At 40.6% G+C, this 26,708-nt stretch overlaps 2 protein-coding genes and 1 non-coding gene across 23 annotated transcripts in view; 1 reads left to right on the forward strand and 2 right to left on the reverse strand.

Moving 5' to 3' along the window:
• TFDP2 (transcription factor Dp-2) overlaps positions 1–16,383 on the reverse strand; it is a 199,330-nt gene extending 182,947 nt beyond the window's left edge. For 3 of the 19 annotated variants that reach the window (XM_009446482.4, XM_054680273.2, XM_016939950.4), the window contains exon 1: positions 15,957–16,383. The gene's annotated coding sequence lies outside the window, so the exon portion shown is untranslated. 19 annotated transcript variants of the gene reach the window in all.
• Positions 12,219–12,320, forward strand: LOC112208759 (U6 spliceosomal RNA). Its single transcript, XR_002943334.1, has one exon. It is a non-coding gene; the product is annotated as a U6 spliceosomal RNA (small nuclear RNA).
• Positions 16,384–24,325: 7,942 nt separating the features above from the next.
• Positions 24,326–26,708, reverse strand: part of GK5 (glycerol kinase 5) — a 67,826-nt gene continuing 65,443 nt past the window's right edge. For all 3 annotated transcript variants that reach the window (XM_054682315.2, XM_054682314.2, XM_024355735.3), the window contains one exon: positions 24,326–25,966. In XM_054682315.2, coding sequence (XP_054538290.1) covers positions 25,884–25,966 — 83 coding nt within the window. In that variant the 3' untranslated portion in view covers positions 24,326–25,883. The remainder of the gene's footprint in view (positions 25,967–26,708) is intronic.

The raw sequence follows: 26,708 nt of genomic DNA on the forward strand, positions 1-26,708 counted from the left end.
CCACTGTGCCCAGAACTATTATGTTTTTATTTTTCCTACCTTTGGGAAAACTTTTAGCATTTTTCTCTTCTGTCATCAAAACCTTAAAACTATATGTCATTTCTTGACGTCCATATTTCCTTTTAGCCTACATATGTTTAATTTCTTTTTTCTTTTTTATTATTATTATACTTTAAGTTCTAGGGTACATGTGCACAACATGCAGGTTTGTTACACAGGTATACATGTGCCATGTTGCTTTGCTGCACTCATCAACTCGTCATTTACATTAGGTATTTATCCTAATGCTATCCCTCCCCCAGCCTCCCACCCCATGACAGGCCCTGGTGTGTGATGCTTCCTGCCCTGTGTCCAAGTGTTCTCACTGTTCAGTTCCCAACTATAAGGGAGAACATATGGTGTTTGGTTTTCTGTCCTTGTGATAGTTTGCTGAGAATGATGGTTTCCAGCTTCATCCATGTCCCTGCAAAGGACATGAACTCATCCATTTTTATGGCTGCATAGTATTCCATGGGGTATATGTGCCACAATTTCTTAATCCAGTCTATCATTGATGGACATTTGGGTTGGTTCCAAGTCTTTGCTATTGTGAATAGTGCTGCAATAAACACACATGTGCATGTGTCTTTATAGTAGCATGATTTATAATCCTTTGAGTATATACCCAGTGATGAGATTGCTGGGTCAAATGGTATTTCTAGTTCTAGATCCTTGAGGAATTGCCACACTGTCTTCCACAATGGTTGAACTAATTTACACTCCCACCAACAGTGTAAAAGCATTCCTATTTCTCCACATCCTCTCCAGCATGTTGTTTCCTGACTTTTTAATGATCGCCGTTCTGACTGGTGTGAGATGGTATCTCATTGTGGTTTTGATTTGCATTTCTCTGATGACCAGTGATGATGAGCATTTTTTCATGTGTCTGCTGGCTGCATAGATGTCTTCTTTTGAGAAGTATCTGTTCATATCCTTTGCCCACTTTTTGATAGGATCTTTTTTTCTTCTTGTAAATTTGTTTGAGCTCTTTTTAGATTCTGGATATTAGTCCTTTGTCAGATAGGTAGATTGCAAAAATTTTCTCTGATGAAAAAAAATTTTCTCCCATTCTGTAGGTTGCCCGTTCACTCTGATGGCAGTTTCTTTTGCCGTGCAGAAGCTCTTTAGTTTAATTAGATCCCATTTGTCTATTTTGGCTTTTGTTGCCATTGCTTTTGGTGTTTTAGTCATCAAGTCCTTGCCCATGCCTATGCCCTGAATGGTACTGCCTAGGTTTTCTTCTAGGGTTTTTATGGTTTTAGGTCTAACATTTAAGTCTTTAATCCATCTTGAATTAATTTTTATATAAGGTGTAAGGAAGGGATCCAGTTTCAGCTTTCTACATATGGCTAGTCAGTTTTCCCAGCACCATTTGTTAAATAGGGAATCCTTTCCCCATTTCTTGTTTTTGTCAGGTTTGTGAAAGATCAGATGGTTGTAAATGTTCTGTTCCATTGGTCTATATCTCTGTTTTGGTACCAGTACCATGCTGTTTTGGTTACTTGTAGTGTAGTTTGAAGTCAGGTACCATGTTGCCTCCAGCTTCGTTCTTTTTGCTTAGGATTGTCTTGGCAACATGGGCTCTTTTTTGCTTCCATATGAACTTTAAAGTAGTTTTTTCCAATACTGTAAGAAAGTCATTGGTAGCTTGATGGGGATGGCATCGAATCTATAAATTACTTTGGGCAATATGACCATTTTCACAATATTGATTCTTCCTATCCATGAGCATAGAATGTTCTTCCATTTGTTTGTGTCCTCTTTTATTTCCTTGAGCAGTTTATAGTTCTCTTTGAAGAGGTCCTTCACATCCCTTGTAAGTTGGATTCCTAGGTATTTTACTCTCTTTGTACCAATAGTGATTGGGAGTTCACTCGTGATTTGGCTCTCTGTTTGTCTGTTATTGGTGTGTAGGAATGCTTGTGATTTTTGCACATTGATTTTGTATCCTGAGACTTTGCTGAAGTTGCTTATCAGCTTAAGGAGGTTTTGGGCTGAGACGATGGGGTTTTCTAAATACACAATCATGTCATCTGCAAACAGGGACAATTTGACTTCCTCTTTTCCTAACTGAATACCCTTTATTTCTCTCTCTTGCCTGACTGCCCTGGCCAGAACTTCCAACACTATGTTGAATAGAAGTGGTGAGAGAGGGCATCCTTGTCTTGTGCTGGTTTTCAAAGGGAATGCTTCCAGTTTTTGCCCATTCAGTATGATATTGGCTGTGGGTTTGTCATAAATAGCTATTATTTTGAGATACATTCCATCAATACCTAGTTTATTGAGAGTTTTTAGCATGAAGGGCTGTTGAATTTTGTCGAAGGCCTTTTCTGCATCTATTGACATAATCATGTGGTTTTTGTCATTGGATCTGTTTATGTGATGGATTACTTTTATTGATTTGCATATGCTGAACCAGCCTTGCATCCTAGGGATGAAGCCGACTTGACTGTGTTGGATAAGCTTTTTCATGTGCTGCTGGATTGGGTTTGCCAGTATTTTACTGAGGATTTTCGTATCAGTGTTCAACAGGGATATTGGTATAAAATTCTCTTTTTTTGTCTCTGCCAGGCTTTGGTATCAGGATGATGCTGGCCCCATAAAATGAGTTAGGGAGGATTCCTTCCTTTTCTATTGATTAGAATAGTTTCAGAAGGAATGGTACCAGCTCCTCTTTGTACCTCTGGTAGAATTTGGCTGTGAATCTGTCTGGTCCTGGAATTTTTTTGGTTGGTAGGCTATTAATTATTGCCTCAATTTCAGAGCCTGTTATTGGTCTATTCAGAGATTCAACTTCTTCCTGGTTTAGTCTTGGGAGGGTGTATGTGTCCAGGAATTTATCCATTTCTCCTAGATTTTCTAGTTTATTTGCGTAGAGGTGTTTATAGTATTCTCTGATGGTAGTTTGTATTTCTGTGGGATTGGTGGTGATATCCCCTTTATCATTTTTTATTGCGTCTATTTGATTCTTCTCTCCTCTTTATTAGTCTTGCTAGCGGTCTATCAATTTTGTTGATCTTTTCAAAAAAACCAACTCCTGGATTCATTGATTTTTTGAAGGGTTTTTTGTGTCTCTATCTCCTTCTGTTCTGCTCTGATCTTAGTTATTTCTTGCCTTCCGCTAGCTTTTGAATGTGTTTGCTCTTGCTTCTCTAGTTCTTTTAATTGTGATGTTAGGGTGTCAATTTTAGATCTTTCCTGCTTTCTCTTGTGGGCATTTAGTGCTATAAATTTCCCTCTACACACTGCTTTAAATGTGTCCCAGAGATTCTGGTACATTGTGTCTTTGTTCTCATTGGTTTCAAAGAACATCTTTATTTCTGCCTTCATTTCGTTATGTACCCAGTAGTCATTCAGGAGGAGGTTGTTCAGTTTCCATGTAATTGTGAGGTTTTGAGTGAGTTTCTTAATCCTGAGTTCTAATTTGATTGCACTGTGGTCTGAGAGACAGTTTGTTGTGATTTCTGTTATTCTACATTTGCTGAGGAGTGCTTTACTTCCAATTATGTGGTCAATTTTAGAATATGTGTGATATGGTGCTGAGAAAAATGTATATTCTGTTGATTCGGGGTGTAGAGTTCTGCAGATGTCTACTAGGTCCACTTGGTGCAGAACTGAGTTCAAGTCCTGGATATCTTTGTTAATCTTCTGTCTCGTTGATCTAATATTGACACTGGGATGTTAAAGTCTCTCATTATTATTGTGTGGGAGTCTAAGTCTCTTTGTAGGTCTCTAAGGACTTGCTTTATGAATCTGGGTGCTCCTATATTGGGTGCATATACATTTAGGATAGTTAGCTCTTCTTGTTGAATTGATCCCTGTACCACTGCGTAATGGCCTTCTTTGTCTCTTTTGATCTTTGTTGGTTTAAAGTCTGTTTTATCAGAGACTAGGATTGCAACCCCTGCTTTTTTTTTGCTTTCCATCTGCTTGGTAGATCTTCCACCATCCCTTTATTTTGAGCCCATGTGTGTCTCTGCATGTGAGATGGGTCTCCTGAATATAGCACACTGATGGGTCTTGACTCTTTATCCAATTTGCCAGTCTGTGTCTTTTAATTGGGGGCATTTAGCCCATTTACATTTAAGGTTAATATTGTTATGTGTGGATTTGATCCTGTCATTATGATGTTAGCTGGTTATTTTGCCTGTTAATTGATACAGTTTCTTCATAGCATTCATGGTCTTTAAAATGTGGCATGTTTTTGCAGTGGCTGGTACCGATTGTTCCTTTCTACGTTTAGTGCTTCCTTCAGGAGTTCTTGTAAGGCAGGCCTGGTGGTGAAAAAATCTCTCAGCATTTGTCTGTCTATAAAGGATTTTATTTCTCCTTCACTTATGAAGCTTAGTTTGGCTGGATATGAGATTCTGGGTTGAAAATTATTTTCTTTAAGAATGTTGAATAATGGCCCCCACTCTCTTCTGGCTTGTAGGGTTTCTGCCGAGAGATCCGCTGTTAGTCTGATGGGCTTCCCTTTGTGGGTAACCCGACGTTTCTCTCTGGCTGCCCTTAACACTTTTTCTTTCATTTCAACGTTGGTGAATCTGACAGTTATGTATCTTGGGGTTGCTCTTCTCAGGAGTATCTTTGTGGTGTTCTCTGTATTTCCTGAATTTCAATGTTGGCCTACCTTGCTAGGTTGGGGAAGTTCTCCTGGATAATACCCTGAAGAGTGTTTTCCAACTTGGTTCCATTCTCCCCATCACTTTCAGGTACACCAGTCAAACACAGATTTGGTCTTTTCACATAGTCCCATATTTCCTGGAGGCTTTGTTCATTTCTTTTTACTCTTTTTTCGCTAAACTTGTCTTCTCGCTTTATTTCATTAATTTGATCTTTAATCACTGATATCCTTTCTTCCACTTGATCAAATCAGCCTTTGAAGCTTGTGCATGCCTCACGAAGTTCTCATGCCATGGTTTCCATTAGGTCATTTAAGGTCTCCTCTACACTGTTTATTCTAGTTAGCCATAACCTTTTTTTCAAGGTTTTTAGCTTCCTTGCGATGGGTTAGAACATGCTTCTTTAGCTCAGAGAAGTTTGTTATTACCAACCTTCTGAAGCCTGCTTCTGTCAACTCATCAAAGTCATTCTCCGTCCAGCTTTATTCCGTTGTTGACGAGGAGCTGCAATCCCTTGGAGGAGAAGAGGCGCTCTGGTTTTTAGAATTTTCAGCTTTTCTGCTCTGGTTTCTCCCCATCTTTGTGGTTTTATCTACCTTTGGTCTTTGATGTTGGTGACCTACAGATGGGGTTTTGGTGTGGATGTCCTTTTTGTTGATGTTGATGCTATTCCTTTCTGTTTGTTAGTTTTCCTTCTAACAGTCAGGTCCTTCAGCTGCAGGTCTGTTGGAGTTTGCTGGAGGTCCACTCCAGACCCCGTTTGCCTGGGTATCAGCAGCGGAGGCTGCAGAACAGCAAATATTGCAGAACAGCAATTATTGCTGCCTGATCCTTCCTCTGGAAGTTTCGTCCCAGGGGGGCACCCACCTGTATGAGGTGTCTGTCGCCCCCTACTGGGAGGTGTCTCCCAGTTAGGCTACACGGGCGTCAGGGACCCCTTGAGGAGGCTGACTGTCCATTCTCAGAGCTCAAACACCGTGCTGGGAGAACCACTGCTGTCAGAGATGTTTAAGTCTGCAGAAGTTTCTGCTGCCTTTTGTTCTGCTATGCCCTGCCCACAGAGGTGGAGTCTATAGAGGCAGGAGGCCTTGCTGAGCTGAGGTAGGCTCCGCCCAGTTTGAGCTTCCTGGCCGCTTTGTTTACCTACTCAAGCCTCAGCAATGGTGGACACCCCTCCCCCAACCCAGCTGCAGCCTCACAGGTCCATCTCAGACTACTGCGCTAGCAGTGAGCAAGGCTCCACGGATGTGGGGCCCGCCAAGCCAGGCACGGGAGAGAATCTCCTGGTCTGCCAGTTGCTAAGACCATGGGGAAAGTCCAGTATTTGGACGAGAGCGTCCCATTTTTCCAGGTACAGTCTGTCACGGCTTCCCTTGACTAGGAAAGGGAAATCTTCTGATCCCTTGTGCTTCCTGGGTGAAGTGACGCCCTTCCCTGCTTCGGCTCACCTTCTGTGGGCTGCACCCACTGTCCAACCAGTCCCAGTGAGATGAACCAGGTACCTCAGTTGGAAATGCAGAAATCACCCATCTTCTGCATCAATCACGCTGGGAGCTGCAGACTGAAGCTGTTCCTATTCGGCCATCTTGAACGAAGATCTATTTAATTTCTTTTAAAGTCAAAAGAACATAGGCCAGGTGTGGTGGGTTAAGTTTGTAATCCAGCACTTTGGGAGGCTGAGGCAGCAGATCAGTTGAGGCCAGGAGTTCAAGACTAGCCTGGCTAACATGGCAAAACCCTGTCTCTATTAAAAATACAAATATTAGCCAGGCATGGTGGCACATACCTGTTATCCCAGCTACTTGGGAGGCTAAGGCACAAGAATCACTTGAACCCGGGAGTCGGAGGTTGCAGTGAGCCGATATCATGCCACTGCACTCCAGCCTGGGTGACAGAGCAAGACTCTGTCTCAAGAAAAAAAAAAAGTCAAAAGAGCATGAAATATGTTACAAAAGGACATATAGGTCTTAAATAAAATATTTATGTTACAAAGAAGTTAAGATACTCAAAAAACTGGGGATAGAAGGAACACACCCCAACATAATAAAAGCCATATATGACAGACCCACAGCTAGTATCATACTGAATGGGGAAAAACTAGAAAGCCTTTCCTCGAAGATCTGAAACATGACAAGCATGCCCACTGTCACTACTGTTATTCAACAAAGTACTGGAAGTCCTATCTAGAGCAATCAGACAACAGAAAGATATAAAGGGCACCCAAATTGGAAAGGAAGAAGTCAAATTATCCCTGTTTGCAGATGATGCAGTTTTATATTTGGAAAAACCTAAAGACTCCACAAGAAAAGTATTATTAATAGAAGTGATAAACAAATTCAGTAAAGTTACATGATACAAAATCAACACACAAAAATCAGTAGCATTTCCATATGCCAACAGTGAACAATGTGAAAAAGAAATTTTAAAAGTAACTCCATTTACAACAGCCACACATAAAATTGAATAACTAGGTAATAACCAAAGAAGTGAAAGATCTCTGTAATGAAAACTATAAAACACTGATGAAAGAAATTGAAGAGGACACCAAAAAAAATGGAAAAATATTCCATGTTCATGGATTGAAAGAATCAATATTGTTAAAATGTCAATACTGCTATCAAAGCAATCTACAGATTCAAGGCAATCCCTATCAAAATGGCAATGACATGCTTCACAGAAATAGAAAAAACAATCCTAAGATTTATATGGAACCACAAAAGACCCAGAATAGCCAAAGCTATCTTGAGCAAAAAGAACAAAACTGGAGGAATCACATTACCTGACTTCAATTATACTACAGAGCTATAGTAACCAAAACAGCATGGGACTGGAATAAAAACAGACACACAGACCAATGGACAGAACAGAGAATCCAGAAACAAATCCACACACCTACAGTTAACTCATTTTCCACAAAGGTGCCAAGAACACACACTGGGGAAAAGACAGTCTCTTCAATAAATGGTGCTGGGAAAACTGGATATGCAAATGCAGAAGAAAAAAACCAGACCCATATCACTTGCCATACACAAAAATCAAATCAGGCTGGGCACGGTGGCTCACGCCTGTAATCCCAGCACTTTGGGAGGCCAAGGCAAGCAGATCACTTGAGGTCAGGAGTTCAAGACCAGTCTGGCCAACATGGTGAAACCCCATCTCTACTAAAAATACAAAAATTAGCCAGGCATGGTGGCACATGCCTGTAGTCCCAGCTACTTGGGTGGCTGAGGCGCAAGAACTGCTTGAACCTGGGAGGCGGAGGTTGCAGTGAGCTGGTATCAAGCCACTGCACTCCAGCCTGGGCAACAGAGCAAGACCCTGTCTAAAAAAAAAAAAAATCAAATCAAAATGGATTAAAGACTTAAATCTAAGACCTTAAACTGTGAAACTACTAGAAGAAAATATTGGGGAAAATCTCCAGGACACTGGTCTGGGCAAGAATTTCTTGAGCAGTACCCCACAAGCACAGGCAACCAAAGCAAAAATAAACAAATGGGATCACATCAAGTAAAAAGTTTCTGCACAGCAAAGGATACAATCAACAAAGTGAAGAGACAACCCAAAGAATGGGAGAAAACATTTGCAAACTACCTATCTGACAAGAGATTTATAACCAGAATACATAAAGAGCTCAAGCAACTCTAGGAAAAAAATCAAATAATCCCATTAAAAAACGAGCAAAATATCTGAATAGACATTTCTCAATAGAAGACATACAAATGGCAAATAGTCATTTGAAAAGGTGCTCAACATTGCTGATCATCGAAGAAATGCATATCAAAACTACAATGAGCTATCATTTCACCCCAGTTAAAATGGCTTATATCCAAAAGACAGACAGTAACAAATACTGGTGGGGATGTGCAGAGAAGGGAACCTTCTCAAACTGTTGATGGGAACGTAAATTAGTACAACCACTACAGAGAACAATTTGGACGTTCCTCAAAACACTAAAAATTGAGCTACCATATGATCCAGCAATCCCACTGCTGGGTATATAGCCAAAAGAAAGGAAATCAGATATTGAAGAGATATCTGCATTCCTATGTTTGTTGCAGCACTGTTTACAACAGCTAAGATTTGGAAGCAACCTAAGTGTTCGTTAACAGATGAATGAATAAAGAAAATGTGGTACATATATACAATGAAGTACTATTTGGCCATAAAAAAGAATGAGATCTATGGCCAGGCACGATGGCTCACGTCTGTAATCCCAGCACTTTGGGAGGCTGAGGCAGGCAGATCACTTGAGGCTAAGAGTTTGAGACCAGCTGGCCAACATGGTGAAACCCCGTCCCTACTAAAAATACAAAAATTAGCTGGATGTGGTGATGCGTGCCTGTAATTCCAGCTACTCAGGAAGCTGAGGCAGGAAAATTGCTTGAACCTGGGAAGCAGAGGTTGCAGTAAGCCAGGATTGTCACTGCACTCCAGCCTGGGCAACAGAGCGGGACTCCGTCTCAAAAAAAAAAAAAAAAAAAGCATAAGATCCAGTCATTTGCAACAACATGGATGGAACTGGAGATCGTTATGTTAAGTAAAATAAGCCAGGCACAAAAAGACAAACATTACATGCTCTCACTTATCTGTGGGATCTAAAAATCAAAACAACCGAACTCATGGACAGAGAGAGTAGAAGGATGGTTACCGGAGGCTGAGAAGGGTAGTATGGGGATGTGGGGATGGTTAATGGGTACAAAAAAATACAAAGAATAAATAAGACCTACTATTTGGTAGCACAAAAGGGTGACTATAGTCATTAATAACTTGATTTTATATTTTAAAATAACTTAAAGAGTGTATTTGGATTGTTTGTAACTTAAAGGATAAACGCTTGAGGGGATAAATACCCCATTCTCCATAATGTACTTATTTCACATTGCATGCCTGTATCAAAACATCTCATGTACCCCATAAATATATACACCTACTATGTACTCACAAAAATTAAAACTAAAAAAATTAAAAGTTCAGATGATTGAGTTTAGTATTATACGTCTTATCTAAGTACGTACTTTCTTCTGTTCACAGTACGCCAGTCAGTAAAATAGAGTAATATAGCTCATAATCATGATTTAATCAATTAGCTGAAATACAACCAAACTTAAGATAACACATATCTTAAACTTAAGATTACACAGAAATGGTCTTTCATATATATTTTCTTATTTTTAAAAAATTATTATTTTTTAAACAGTCTCAGTCTGTCATCCAAACTGGAGTACAGCAGCGTGATCATAGTTCACAGCAGCCTCAAACTCTTGGGCTTAAGCAATCTTCCCACCTCGGCCTCCTTAGTAGCTGGGGCGATGGGTACGTGCCACCACTTCTGGCTAACTTTTTTTCATTTGTAGAGATGGGGCCTTGCAATGTTGCCTAGGATGGTCTTAAGCTTTTGGCCTCAAAGTAATTCTTCCCAAAGAGCTGGGATTACGGTATGAAGCACCATGCCCAGCCTGTTTGTTTGTTTGTTTGTTTGTGTTTGTTTGTTTTGAAATAGAGTCTCAATCTGTCGCCCAGGATGGAGTGCAGTGGTAAGATCTCAGCTCACTGCCATCTCTGCCTCCCAGGTTCAAGCAATTCCCCTGCCTCAGCCTCCCAAGTAGCTGGGATTACAGGCATGTACAACCACACCCAGCTAATTTTTGTATTTTTAGTAGAGATGGGGTTTCACCATGTTGGCCACGCTGGTCTCAAACTCCTGACCTCAAGCGATTCACCCGCCTCGGCCTCCCAAAGTGCTGGGATCATTACAGGCGTGAGCCACCGCGCCCAGCCTATTTTTTCAATTATAGTAAACAGTGGCACTAGTGAAAGAATGATTAATCAACAATGGCTAATTTTCAAATCACTCACTTATATTTGAATGAATTAGTAACACTTTAGGGAAAAAAAAAAGAAGCTACACTGGAAAAGACCCAACCAAAAAAAGTTATATTTTTGGGTTCTCCAAGCTACTTTCCCCTATTTCATCTTGTCTTGCACTTAGGATTCTTTGAGGGATGAGATTATGTTATGTCCCTTTGTCAACTTAGTGCCTCACACAGTGCCTGTAACATAGCAAGCACTTCACATGTGTCTTTTGAGTAATACACACAAAGACCAACTGGTGGGGAGTTACCATCTCTCTACGCCTACTATCTGGCTGCTGGTTCATATCATCCCTAAGAAAACCAAAGGTAAAAAAGGGCTTGAGGCCGGGCGTGGTGGCTCACATCTGTAATCCCAGCACTTTGGGAGGCCAAGAGAGGTGGATTGCTTGAGGTTAGGAGTTCAAGACCATCCTGGCCAAAATGGCAAAACCCTGTCTCTATTAAAAATACAAAAATTAGCCAGGTGTGGTGGCACATGCCTATAATCCCAGCTACTTGGGAGGTTGAGGCACAAGAATCACTTGAACCCAGGAGGTGGAGGTTGCAGTGAGCCGAGATTGCATCACTGCCAGCCTGGGCAATAGAGCAAGGCTCTGTCTCAAAAAAAAAAAAAGCGGGGCAGCAGGGGTGGAGGGGTTTGAATTTAAAAGGACAGTAAAGAGGAAACAGAAAAAGGGAGTTGGAAAGTACTATGCTCAGAAATAAAATTCTAATTAGATTACAGCTTATGCCACTAGGAAAGAAAAGACTTAGTTATTTATTTATTCCTATTTATTTATTTATTTATTTTGAGATAGGGTCTCACTCTGTTGCCCAGGCTGGAGTGCAGTGGCACGATCACAGCTCAATGCAGCCTTGACTTCCTGGGCTCAAGAGATCCTCCCACCTCAGCCTCCTGAGTACCTGGGACTACAGGCACATGCCACCAAGCCTGGGTACTTTTTGTATTTTTAGTAGAGGCAGGTTTCGCCATGTTGCCCAGGCTGGTCTTGAGCTCCTGGGCTCAGCAATCCGCCCACCTCGGCCTCCCAAAGCACTGGGATTATAGGCGTGAGTCACTGCACCTCCCAGAAACAACTTTTAAAACATACATGCATTTTTAAAACAAAGATAACTTTGGCTGCCATACGTAAGGACCAGAGACAGAAAAGGACTGGAAGAAGGAAGGTTAACAGGAAGCTATTACTGCAGTACACTAAAGAAGGAATGGTGGCAGACTACGGTAATATTAACAATAGGAGGAATGGAGAGAAATAGATGTACATTACCTTTTCGCTTCAGGCATTTTTATTAAGAAAAATTCTCTTCCGATGGCTCAAGTAAAACAAGCATTGATATCTTGTGCAAAATGGGCATTTAATAAATTTATCAATGAATTGGAGGAAATGAAAGCTCAATATGAACATGAAGATAAAAGATAGTTCCTAACTACTCTAAGTAAACCTTCAACAAGGTATATTGCTCCAAATAAAATTCCACACAGCTGTTGGCAATCATTTAGGAACTATGGTGAGCAGGAGAGGTTGCCAGAAGACTAAAGACAGAAAAATGTAGTACTCGTGTTCAAAAAAAGAGAAATGGGATCCTGCCAACTATTGATCATTGAAGTTAGATGTAATTTTAGACATGATTCTAGGATCATTACTAAGAGAAGTTTGTGAACACTTAGAAAAAGTAGTAATCAGTGCTCCCTTAGTAGCACATATACTAAACGGGAACAAATCAGAGATTAGCATGGCCCCTGTGCAATGATGACACACAAATTCATAAAGCATTCCACATTTTTACTTGAATTAAAAAATCCTTTTCTGATACAAAAATCAGCCGGGTGTGGTGGCAAGCGCCTGCAGACCCAGCAACTCGGGAGGCTGGAGAAGGAGAATTGCTTGAATCCAGGAGGCCACTGCACTCCAGCCTGGGTGACAGAGAGAGACTCTGTCTCTAAATAAATAAATAGATAAATAAATAATAAATAATCCTTTTCCGAAAAAAAAAAGACAAAAAAGTAGTAATTAACATATGCTACTGGAATATAGTATAGTTTCACTAAGGACAAGTAATGATAGGGTAAAAAAAACGAAGCATATAAAATCTGGGTTTTAGTAAGGCAATTGTCAAAGTTCCTCACATATTCCTTATGAGAACTTGGAAACATATGAGGTAGATGATGATTAAAATTAGCTGAATTTCTAATTGGCTGACCAACCTGAACCAAAGAATTAATAATAAAAATTTTTATCACCTTTAAGAGAGGTCTTTAGCAGGTAAAGAACTCTGCCCTCAGCCCTGCCTAGACAGCATTTTAGTGAAAAATTTATATGAAAGCAATGCCAAAATTATCAAACTTGTATGTTTATCAAATGCACAGATTTGATATTTATTGGATGACCAAATCAGGATTTTTTAAATATCAACAGACTAGAAGCAATCTTACAAAATAAAAATACAGATACATGTAAAGTCCTACCAAAAAATATTCTATTAAAGAATTGAGAGAGTATGACTTTAAGAACAGAGAGAGCATGAACAAAATAATTCAACAATTTTAGTTGACAAGGAAACCAATAGTAAAATAGGTATCATACATACATAGTACTGGGATGCCACAACCCATTCTAAATGACTTATATATATATATTAATTTAATTATCTTCAGAATTGTGTAAGACAGACACTATTATTAACCCCATATTAGAGATGAGGAGACTTAGGCCCAGAGTGTTTACATAACTTACTCAGGGTTACCCAGCTGATAAACTGCAGAGCTAGGATCTAAACACAGGAAGGTTAGCCCCAAAGTTAATCTTCTTAACTAGTAAATTATTATAAATTAACAGTGTAATGTGGTTGCCAAAGAAGCAAGCCTACTCTTAAAGTACATGCTTTAAAATCAGAGAGGTAACTTAGTCTTCTATACTAGTGAATACCTAATTTGAGGTACCATGCTTGTCAGAAGAATGTGGATGAACTAAACAAATCCACAAGTGGGCTATGAGTTCTGTGAGGAGATGTGAATGAAAACAATGACACAAAAGTCACTAGCAGAGGTTAAAGACTAAGAATATTTTCTAACACTCAGTGGAATATAAGTATCTTCAAATAGTTGAAAACTCACAATACAGAAGAGACAGTGAGGACACAATTTCTAGTTCAGTGAAAGAAATAATTTTATAAAAATTAGAGTTGTCCAAACATGGCGAGGTGTGTGCCTATAACCCCAGCTACTTGGGAGGGTGAGGTGGGAGGATCACTTGAGCCCAGGAGTTCCAGACAAGCCTGAGCAACATAGAGAAACCCTGTCTCAAAAAAAAAAAGAATTGATCAAATATCTTTACCTCAGAAACTATGACACTATAAATAGTCTCTCCAAAAAATATACAAATATGCATAATTTTGCATAATATTTCCAAGAGTTCACAAGCCTACTTTCATATCTATTCATGCCGCACACCTAGTCATGTATCCCAGATTAAAATGGAAAGGATTTAAGTATGAAGAGGTGAGTGTATTTGATTCTCTTTAAAATCCACTACAATTTAAAATTCTATGATCTAAAAGAACTCTCAATCTATGCTTTCTAGTTTCTTCTGAGATCCATTATAACACATATTGCAATAAGAGTTTAAAAGATGATGACAAGGAAGTACATCCCACTTCATCAGTTATATTGAGGGCACACGGCTCAGACAGTTAAGAATTTTAGCTGCCAGAGAAAAACTTCCATGTGCCACTTGGACTACACATTCACAAGAGTCAGGGTGGGAGGAATTACATGATCACAAAATGAGAATATGAAGTATTACACACTGGAAAAATTCAGCTTTCCTTTTTAAACACCTAGAAATGAAGAGAACTGAAAAGTAAGAGTTTAGTAAGTCTTGAACCTTTTATTAACAAATGTAAGGGCCACAGTGCTCAAACTGCAACTGCACAGCCAGAACAACGCTACAGACACCATGTCTACTCTTAGACTAGACTAGTTACAGGCACAAGATGTTCTAATAAATAACAAACACATCCAGAGCCAGTACACAAGTGTGACAGAATCTGGGGTCTAGGCATTTGATTTTTCTCCTGGTGCTGTCTGAGAATGGACACTGCCATTAAAGATTAATTACAGTAATCTGATAGTGATAAAGTTTAGCTAAATAACAGGCTAAACAATGAAATGGAAAACGAAGCTGCAATATAGATCAATTAAACTATTTTTATATTTACTTTTAAAGAGAGACAGGGACATGATTATGCCATATAGAAAATAGATGAATATGTATTCACGAGCTGAAAAAAAAACAAGTAAATTATTTATTAGGTGAAGATAAATTCAAGCCATGAAGAGAAAACACATGGCCCAGAAAAAAAAAAAAAAAAAGGTTGTGCAAGTCAAATGAAAAGACACAAAACTCAGATCTCGGGGAGACAGGGGAAGGAAAAGGCTGAGCTAAAAGAGAGCCTTACTGAAAGAAAGCAAATAAGTGAGACAGGGAGTCTGTGCCCTCTGAGATGGAATGAGGAAAAGATAAAAGTATTCTTGGGCTCAAAGGTAGCTTCAGCAGTGAGTATGGAAAAGGAATGAGCCCGTTCACTGTCTCAACACTAAAAGGGAAATAATATAGGGTCTTTTTCTAAACCAGCATCCATGGCAGTCAATAATAAAGGTGCCTAACTAATGCAAGGCATTTAATACGTGGAGAATTTTCTTACGATTGCATTCCATACATTAGTCCATTCACTCCCCGAAACACACCGAATAGGTGGATGCATCTAATTTACAGATGAAGAAACCCAGATCACACAATGGAAGATAGCACAGGCTGGTAAGAGAGACTGGGGCGCTCATCCACTTCGTTGTACTGTCTCTCAGCGAGATCCTAGGAAAACCCTTACACTTCTTTGTGAAGACAGACCTGGGCTTTCCATATTTTCTCAAAGGAGTCTGGGCCCAAAAAACGATCCTCTACTTCAGAGAAAAGTTCCTTTATGGGGCATATGAGGTTCTTCCAAGCACACAAAGCTTAGAAACTCTTTAGAAACAAACAAAACACCTGGTGGAAACAGAGGCCTGTGAGTCATGAAAGGAGAAGGGGAAAATCGGAAAACCAGATTTAGAAGCCATCCTTCTTTGAAGAGAACGAGAAAGTAGAAAGCAGCCCTTCCCCTCTTCCACGAGGCGTGACTCAGGGACGTTACCTCCCCCGATTTGCTCTATGCACTAAGAGGGTGACCCTCCTCTGCTTTCGACTCTGGCCCAGACACTCACGGGTTACCCGGCCAGGCCTGGAGAACCCAGGTCTAAACAGATGGGACTCGTGGGGGAACAAGGGGGCCCCTGTGCGCAGGGAGGGAAACCTACCCAGGAACGCGCCCGGCCGGGTCCAAAGGCCCTCCGCGCGCGGGCCCGCGCCCTCGCCCCAGACCTTACCGCCTTCGGCTGCAGAAGAACTGGCGGCCAAGCGAGGCTGTCGGGCCGAGCCAAGAGCGCGTCTTCGGGCGCCGCCGCTTCTGTGGCGCCCGCGCTTAGGCGGCGGCCGGGTCCCGGTGGACTCACACCCGGGGAGACGCGGCCTGCCCGGTCAAGGCCCAGGAGTTTGAGGCCCAGGAGTTTGAGGCCCCGGAACGCCGACCGTGCGCGCGCCCTCGAGCCTGCCCAAAGAGGAAGGGTCAGGGCGCGCCCCGCGGGCCGGGCAGCTGCGGCAGCGCCGCAGCCGAGATCGCTGCCGATTTCGTCCGCCCTCTCCCTGCCCAGCTACAGCCCCGCTTCCCCCGCGCGAGCTTTGGCGGCGGAGCAGCACAGTGCGCGCCGATTGGCCCTCGGGATGTGCGACGCCTGGCGCCGCTCCCCACGGATTGGCCGGGCCGGCAGTGCGTGCACGGAGTAAACAAACCCCGCCCCCAGGCTTCCCTTTGAGAGTAGGGGGCCAACAGATGGAGGGGCGGGACTCCTGCACTCAGCCACCGCCCCTTGGTTCCCCCTGTGGCCTCCCTGGGAGCCCTCCGCAGGACCCGACCACCCCGCTTCCCCGCCGCCTCCAGGGACAGCTGCGGGCCTGAGGCCTAGAATTTTAGACACACTTCCTTCATCACTCCTGTCTCATCCCCCCCACTCCCACCCTGCGACTTGGGTGGGAATCTCTTTTCCAACTGACCCCGAAGCCAGAAAACCCCAGCTCTCTTGGAAGGAGGGGGACTGGGGCAGTTCCATTCGGTCCCCAGGCCTTTGCGGGGTCGCCCTGGGGGAGCATCAATAAGGGACAGAGGGGCGAGTGATCGTGATTGAGGCTATGCGTGGGGCCAACTGTGGGACACCTTGAAATTATTCAGACAATGAGTTAGAGACCACTGGGAATGTGGAGGTTCTTCAATATCAAGGCAAGTTAATACCCAAACCAGGACAGGTCATTATGTCCCGCGGAAACTGCACACACCCCAAATACCCGTACACTTAGTTCCATATGAAAAGATTTCGTTCATTCATTCGTGCCGAAGTGAAAAACCCTGTGTGAACAGCGCATTAAAACGATTAGATCTTTCTCATTTTACCCCAATCAAATTTTATAGATCTTCTATATGCCACTTTGTTTTTGAGACGGAGTCTTGCTCTCACCCAGGCTGGAGTGCGGTGGCAGGATCACGGCTCATTGGAGCCCTGACTTCCCAGTCTCAGGTAATCCTACCACCACAGCCTCCCGAGTAGTTGGGACTACAGGCCCGCGCCACCACACCCGGCTGTTTCGCCATGTTTCCCAGGCTGGTTTGGAACTCCTGGACTCAAGAGATCCTCCCGCCTGGGCCTCCCAAAGTGGTGGGATTACAGGCGTGAGCCACCACGCCCGGCCCCAAACACTATTCTTGATATGGGGAGACATCAGTGGACAAAATAGAGACAAAAACTCCTGCCTTCATGGAGCTTACATTCTAGCAGGATGGGAAAGATAATATGCAAAAGAATACGTAAAACAAAAACTATATTACATGCTGGTATGCGTGCTATGGGAAAAAAATATAAGCAGAGGTGTTGGAGGAATGGCTTCAGTCCTAAATAGAGTGATCTGGGAAGGTGGCACGGAGAAGGTGGTATTTAAGCAAATGCCTAAAGGAGATGAGATAGGTAAGAGAGCACTTTCAGATCTTTCTCTGGGGCAGGGTGGAGAGACAATTGTATGCATAATTGCATGTAACTAGTCCTGAGAGTCCAAGAATGTCAAATGCAGTACTCCACTGACTGATTCTAAAATGCAAAAACCCCAGTGGAGTGATTACTTCACATTCTCCAGTAACAAATCAATAAAAATTTAGTTTCCACAAAAAATATAACTTTAAGAAAACTTAAAGTTATATTCAACAAATACTTTTCACTCTAGGTACTACGTATACAAAAATGAGCAAGACAGACAAAACATCCGCCCTCAAGGAACTCAGTGTAGCAGAGGAAATGGATTGTAAACCACCTCAATTCAATGTGTAAATAACCATGATGGAAGTACACACACAAAGTGCTTAGGCTAATGTAGGGAAAGGGGTCGCTGTCATAGAGGAGCTGTAACTATCTTAGGATCTCTTTATCTATAAAAGATAGTACTAAAAGATTCAGTACTAAATTTGGAGTGAAGTTATGGCTATCAGGGATTCCCTAACCTCTTTATAGGTCAGAGTCTGAAGATACTAGGTTGAACCACATGAAATTGCTGATACTGGGCAATTTTCATATGGTTCAACTTACTCTCTTGCAGAGGTAGTATGAGGATTTTGCTATGTAATGCATGTAGTAAGCATTCAATAAATGATGGCAATTATTATATTCATTGTATAATATAGCTTTTGAAAATAAAGATTTAAAAGTCAATGTTTTATAACACCTTCCAACGCCATTACATAAAATAGGCAGTGAAAGTTTCAAATTTTCCATATCCTAGTTTGATTTAGTTGTGAATTTCCATGACCTAATCAGGGCATGTTGTAAAAGACAGTAAATGTTAGTTTCACAGCAGGCCAAGAAATTCAGAATAAGGAGGAACAGCTTGGTTTTTAAGCCAAAAACTGAGAATTCTCCAGAACAGAATAAATTGTCAAGTTGCTACAGGGAAGAAAATTCATGTAAATCAATTTTTCATTCCCACTCATAGTTCCAATTTAGCAATTTGCACAACAGTCAGCTTTCTGTCTTCTTTCTTATTTCCCCATTAAGGGATCTTATTTCCTTTGAAAAGGAAAATAAAGTTTCCACCATCTCCAATGCCAGAGAGTAGATATCTGAAATGTGACAGAACATTTATTGATTCTGCAAACATTTATTAAGCACTTATTGTATGCCAAGAACTATGCAAGGCATTGGCAATACAAACACAAATGTCCAAAGAGCACCATTCTTTGGCATTCCTTATGCTTGGAACAATCCCCCAGTTCACCCACAACTCACCTGCACATGCCTTTTCATCTAAACTTAAACAACACTTTCTCCAGAAAAGCTTCCCCGGAGTCCCCATCTCCAACTGTTTTCCCATAAAATTTTCTTTGACTTTCCAACATTCATTAAACTTGTAATTACTCACTTGCTACCTGCATCCCATTAGACTGTAAGCTTCTAGAGTCAAAATCATATCATTCTATTCACTATCATCTCCTCAGTGCTTAACGGAAGTTCAATGTTTTTATTGAATAGATGAGAGTCCACAGCCCAGCAAATTTGGAAAGAGGAGAGAGGTATAATAAAGTCTACTCTATTTAGGAATATGTGGGCCACAGAATAGCCAACACAAAGAGGGCTGTGAAAAAGACGGGTCCATTACAGTTAAACCTGAGGCATTTCCATGTGCTGCCCCCTCTGCTGGCACTGGATACTGCTTTTGCAGGTGGAAGTACCAGACTCCTGGACCACTGCCTCTCAAACTTTGAGGTGCACAGTAATCACTTAGGGAATCTTACAATTCAGTCTGTAAGGTGTGGCTTCAATTCTGCATCTCCAACAGGCTTCCAAGTGATGCTGGTGCTGCCTCAGCAGCCAAAAATCACACTTGGAGTAAGAAGGTCCTTAGTGACACCTTTTATCACACGAAAAGATCTGCAGTTGTCAGAACAGTTTCAGATTTTTTTTTAAAGCATCTTCTTTTCACACCAAATCCATCTAGTGACTGACAAAAGAAATAACACTTGTAAGTGTTAAATCTGGGTCTTGCTTCTAGAGACAATCCTGTTATGTACAGTTTAATCACCTCAATAGGACAGAGTAGAATCGAAGCCTCGGAATTTCCTCAGGGAGGGATTCAACCTCTCCCCAGTTTTCTGGAATGACTGCATTAGAGCAGTAGAAAGGTTTCAAAGTCACCCTTAATAAAAGTAACCCCTTAATATCAAACCTAAAATATTTTTAGGATAAAATATTTTATTCACCCTAAAAAATATAAAGTAAATGTGAGATATGAGGAATCATGATAAACCCTCATGTACCTGCTTAAGCAACATATTATTAACACCACTGAAGCCTCATGTGCCCCCTACCAGTGTGTCCCCACAACTTTCCCTTTCCAAAATAACATCTTAAATTCCGTGTATAATTTCCATGTTCTTCTTTATAATCTTAACACACGTGTTATGTATATCCAAATAATATATTGCTTAGCTTTTCATGTTTTTGAACTTCATAAATTTAGAATAAAATTTATTATTCATCTGCCAATCTTTTTTTGTTCAAAATTTTAAGAGGGTCATCTGTCTTGATGGGTGGTCATTCATTTTCACTAATGCAAAAATAACATTTACATACTCCATTCTATTTTATTATTTTTTTTTTAATTTTATTTTGAGACAGACTCTTGCTCTGTTGCCTAGGCTGGAGTGCAGTGGCGCAATCTCAGCTTACTGCAACATCTGCCTCCCAGGTTCAAGTGATTCTCTTGCCTCAGCCTCCCAAGTAGCTGGGATTACAGGTGCGCGCCACCAATCCCAGCTAATTTTTGTATTTTTAGTAGAGACGGGGTTTCACTATGTTGGCCAGGCTTGTCTCGAACTCCTGACCTCAAGTGATCCGCCTGCCTTGGCCTCCCATAGTGCTGGGATTACAGATGTGAGCCAACATGCCCGGCACATAATCCATTCTCTTACTGAAGGGCATTTGGGAGTTTTTACCTTTTTTCATATTCTGATGCTATGAATATTCCTGTCTCCTTTGTACATGTGAAATTTTCCATAGGGTCTTAGATTATGAACAGGGGTGACAGTCAAAATATTTAACAACTGGTAATGCACAGATCTTAGCTGGTTCTCCTTCCCCACAAACACCCTGACACAATTTCTTACATGCAGTTGGTTTATTTTGGGAGATGATTCCAATGAACTGGAGTGGGAGACGGTAAGCGTGAAACACGAAGGAGGAAAAGCCAACCCCATGTGTTATGGGTTACTGATATGTGTTACTGAGATGATCACTGCTGGAGGCTACTGAGGCTTGATCCTGGACGGGACTCTCCAAGAAGTTTTGAAGAGCACACTTCAAAACTGTCCACTTGAAGGACAGAAGAGGGGCATATTTACACACTGGCTCCCATCCTCACTGTGAAAAAGTTGCTCTGTCGGGTGTCAACTCTCTAGTACTTCAAGATTTGGACATGGGTGAAAATAACAGAGCAAGTTCAGACAAGTATTCCAAGCTGAGAGGCAAGGAAATCCTAGTCCAGAACAGGAGATATGGTAAGGCACAATGAGGCAAGGTGTGGTCAGCATACACCGGGGCAGCTGATTGCTGCAACAAGTGGAATAAAAAGGTAGGCCAAGATGAGAGGAAGTGGAGCAAGAGGTGACCAAAACTGATATAAATAATTGAGTGATAAATTAATGGAGGATAAGAGACAGCTCTTCCATACAGTAGAATTCAATTAATAAATAAAAAGGCATAATGGAAATAGAAAATCACCATTACTAGGCACTCAACACCGGAATGATTATTGCAGGAGAAAACTACCCATGGACACTAAAACTAGTGAGTGAAAAGTGTGATGGCAAACAGGATATTTACATGGTCTCAAAGTATCTTCTCAGAAAATTCTTATTAACTACTAAAGAAAAATAGTAACCTTAGAGTGGAGAAATCTGGAAGACACTATCTTAATCTATCTTAATCAAGTGATCAATGTTAACATCATCGGTAATAAGACACAGGGATATAGCTTCATGATAGGATGCACTGAGAAGTCCACAATATCACTTCTGCAGTATTTTAACAAAAGTGCAAAACCTCAATCTACACACAATAAAAAATCAGGCCAAGCCAAAGTGAGGAACATTCTATAAAATAACTGCCAGTACACTTCAAAAATGTCAAGGCCATGAAAAAAATAGACTGAGGAACTATCTCAGATTGGAGGAGACTAAGGAGACATGAAAATTAAATACAATGTGGGATCCTGGACTGAATTCTGAACGAGAAAAAGGACATCACTCAGAAAACAGGCAAAATTCAAATAAGGTCTGTAAATTAGTTAAGACCACTGTATCAATGTGAATTTCCTGATTTGAGTAATTGTATTATGGTTATACATGATGTTAATTAGGAGAAGCTAATGAAAAGGGAACTGTGTACTATTTTTACAACTTTTCTGTAACTCTAAAATTGTTTCAAAACAAAAAGTTAACAATTAAATACCAGGGGATCTTATTAAAATACAGATTCTCATTCAGTAGGTCTGGGATAAGGCCTGAAATTCTGCTTTTCTAAAAAGCACCTAGGTGATGTTGAGACTGCTGGTCCCAATGACATATTTGAGTAGCAAGACTTTGTTTCCCCCAGTTGTACTGAGGTATAACTGACATAGAATAAACTGTACATAAAGTGAACAATGTGATGAGTTTTGATGTATGCATATACCCATGAAACCATTGCCACAATCAAAATAATGAATTTATTATTGGGAGATAATTCTAAATAGGTTTCTCATTTCTGTTTGTGTTACAAGCACAGACACTGACTTTTGTTGTAAGACAGAGATGGTGTCTCCCTCCACAGCAGAGGGCAGTTTTGTCCAATGATCAAACATCGTGATAATAATTTTCCTCTGGGACAAGCATCAGAGAAGTTTACTTCCAATCTGTTACGAAAGACTCAGGTTTCCTGAGCCTGAGGTTCTTCAGCTTTACCACAAACCACTGCATTCACAGGATTAACCTGAAATGCTCCTCAGAGGACTTAGGAGGCAAGGAGAACCAACGTAAATATGAAGATAATTGATGCTTGCTATGCCATGAGTAATAAAGTCTTTAATCTCTGAGGCAGGAGTCTCATATCTTTTGTCATCAGTACAGGTTGAGCACCCCAAATCCAAAACTCTGAAATCCTAAATGCTCTCAAATCTGACATTTTTAATTAAAAAATTTTTATTATGAGAGACAGCATGTTGCTTGCCTAGACTGGAGTGTGGTGACATGATCATATCTTACAGTGAACTCCTGGGTTCAAGTGATCCTCGGGCCTCAGTCTTCCAAGTAGCTGGAACTACAGGCATGACCATAATGCCTGGCTGATTTTCTTATTTATTTATTTTTAGTAACAAGATTTCCCTATGTTGCCCAAGCTGGTGAAATCTGAGGCTTTTTAAGCACTGACATGATGTGTGAAGGAAATGCTCAGATTTGGGTATCAGATTTCAAGTTTTCAGATTTTGGATGCTCAATTGGAAAGTATATATAATAAAAATATTCCAAAATCAAAAAAAAAAAATCTTAAACCCGAAATACTTCCGATCCCCAGCATTTCAGGTAAGGGATACTCAACCTGTATCTATAAAACTGTGGGAGACTAACTTGTTAGCTTCCAAAGTAGAGTAAAATTTCAGACTCTTCTCAGTTCTTGACGGTGTTTGGTGATGAAGATTGGGATGCTAATAGAAATAATGGCTTTCTGGAAGAGAAAAGACAAGGGCTCCCATGGGCTGGGTGAAAGGATATGAGAACTCCCTGGGATCTGGTAGCAAATGTTCTTGCTCAAGTGGTGGGCAAGGGGGAAGGAAAATTTGGCAAATCTAATGTATTTGCCTTATAATCTCCTTTTTTTTTTTTTTTTGAGACAGGGTTTCCCTCTCATGCCTCAGGATGGAATGCAATGGTGCGATCTTGGCTCACTGCAACCTCGGCCTCCCAGGTTCAAGCAATTCTCCAGCCTCAGCCTCCCGAGTAGCTGGGATTACAGGCATGCGCCACCACGCCTGAATAATTTTTGTATTTTTAGTAGTGACAGAGTTTCACCATGTTGGCCAGGCTGGTCTTGAACTCCTGACCTCAAGTGATCCTCCCACCCTGGCCTCCCAAAGTGCTAGGATTACAGGCATAAGCCACCACTTCCAGCCTAAGCTCCACCTCTTAATGGGTTCTGTGTCTTTCTAAAGAGCAAAAAATACACAAATACTCAATATCATCATCATTTCTTTTTTTCTACAATTTCTTTTAAATAAAACCCATTCTTCAAAATTATTGCTACAAAATAACCACAGAAACTTCATCAATGTCAGCTCCACATATCTCCATAATGTCCCCTGTTCCTTGTCCTCAATAGACTAATATTACTTTGAACAGGGAAAAAAAAACAACATATGACAAAACCAGAACCTCTTCCTTTCTTCAAACAACTCAGTGTTCATCATTCTTCTACTATGAATGTTCATACATCTTCTACTATGAAATAATACCCTGGGCTCATGAGAGACTCCACTATGGTCAAGGAATGGAATCCAGATTATCTGACTGAATCTTCCACCCATATAGATGTCACTAAATATGTGTGTGAACTCAAAGCAAATAACAGAGAAACACAATATAAAAATGGCTTTAATATACCAACGTACAGATTATTCAGTTCCATTGTAATTTCCCAAATAATTTTAGATTATAATTTTCAGAAAGGATTTTTAACATCTGCTAGACTAATTCCATCATATTAGTATATGAAATTATCTTTTCTCCAGTTATTTATAATCTTTCTAAATATTTTAAAATACAGTATATTTTCACAACAAATTTTATTTTCCCCACAACAAAGAATTATCCCACTTCTCTAGTAATTTCCATCATGCAAGAATGTAGAATATAGACTAATAAGCCTAAATAGGATCTAAAAAGGCAAGGTTACCTAAAACCCTTATTGTCTAACCATATTAAGGCCCAAGTTTACCTAGAGTCACAATTGTAGTTAACAAGTGCTATTTCTCTGGTTGTTTTTTGTTGTTGTTGTTGTTTTTGTTTTTGTTTTTTTGAGATGGAGTCTCACTCTGTCACCCAGGCAGGAGTGCAGTGGCGCGATCTCAGCTCACTGCAAGCTCCGCCTCCTGGGTTCATGCCATTCTCCTGCCTCAGCCTCCCGAGTAGCTGGGATTACAGGCACCTGCCACCACGCCTGGCTAATTTTTTGTATTTTTAGTAGAGACAGGGTTTCACCATGTTAGCCAGGATGGTCTCGATCTCCTGACCTCGTGATCCGCCAGCCGTGGCCTCCCAAAGTGCTGGGACTACACGTGTAAGCCACCACGCCCGGCCTTGTTTTTGTTTTTGCAAAGTTTCACCATGTTGCCCAGGATATCCTCAAACTCCTGGGCTCAAGTGATTCTCCAGCCTCAGCCTCCTGAGTAGCTGGGAATAGAAGAGCATGCCACTGTGTCTGGCTTCTCTGTGACTTTCTTAATGTGCAGAAACCAAAACAGGTAATAGTATTTAATAAGAATGTCCTGGTAATTTTTTTTAAATCTAAAAGTAGACAAAAAGGGAAGGGAAAAATTCATATGCAGATGAAAAATATTCTATTACTGTGGATCCTTGATTTTTTGTATAGATCTTAACAATGATTTATGAGGTTCTCAATGACAATTTAATAAAACTGCAAAATTCATTAAGAACATCAGAGAAGGCCAGGCACGGTGGCTCACATCAGAGAAATAAGATTATGAATTTACTGAGGCATACAAATTGGAATCTACATTTACCATCTTGTACAAATAGGAAAGTTTCTAATAACTTATTACAAAATCATTCTGAAACCTTTACACAAATCAGCCTACTTTAAATAAAAAGTTAGAAACATTATGATAACTATGTACAAAGTATATATCTGTATACTCTAACATTCTAAATAAAGGTATCTTTGAAAATTTACTATTATACAGTATTAGTACCATACTCTATAATGAGCAAAGAAAGAATATGAGAACTCTTGGGCTCAGTACAGTGTAAATACGTTCAAAATGCTATACACATTTTGCCTGGAAAGATTTAAAAAATCCCACATAATCACATAAACCACTGGACTGACTTTTAAAAACTTTAAAAAAGATATTTAAAGATATGGCTCATTAAGCAAACATTTAGTGATCATATCTCACTGCAGCCTCGAACTCCTGGGCTCAAGTGATCCTCCTGCTTCAATTGGCAAATGGGCAAAAGATATGAACAGATATTTCACTGAAAAGGATAAACAGAATGGTTGAAATAAGAAATAGTGACAACACCAAATGCTGGCGAGCATGAAGAGAAACTGGATCACTCATACATTCCTGGTGGGAATGTAAGATGGTATAGCCAGTCTGGAAAACAGTTTGGCCGTTTCTTATAAAGATAAGATTCATTTAAATGGGAGTCTCTATATCATTTGTTTCCTAAACATCACCGGTATCTACCTAAACACAGCCATTTTATAACAGATCAAATTTATAGTAAAGTGGGGAAAGACAGTAGAAATCGAATAACAGAGAATTTCAGAAATATCTGATTTTGCAAGCACCTGTTTCTGTCCCTCCCACTCCAAGATCATTCCTGCATTCCTCTAGGAACAAGGGTCCCATGGGAATATGATACAGCCAATGACTTAGGTGCCAATAGATGCTGGTGCCAAAATATTTATGGCTATGAGGCTTCAAAACTTAAAAAAAAAAAAAAGATTCCTTTTACTTGGAAAGGGGATTTAAAAAGAAAAAAACACCAACACGATTTTGAATCATCTATTTAACTTTTTTAGATTACCCATTTTGACTGGTTCGAACCAGAAGACCTGGCTTTGGGTTTACAATAAGACGATTCTGGGACCAAGTAGGTTGTAAAGGCCCAAGGTATGTTTGGGGCTTTTTTTCTCTCTCTCTTTTTTTTTTTTTGAGACAGAGTCTCGCTCTCTCACCCAGGCTGGAATGCAGTGGCCCAATCTCGGCTC

The sequence above is a fragment of the Pan troglodytes genome, chromosome 2, assembly GCF_028858775.2.
Source record: "Pan troglodytes isolate AG18354 chromosome 2, NHGRI_mPanTro3-v2.0_pri, whole genome shotgun sequence".
In the NCBI taxonomy this organism is placed as follows: Eukaryota; Metazoa; Chordata; class Mammalia; order Primates; family Hominidae; genus Pan; species Pan troglodytes.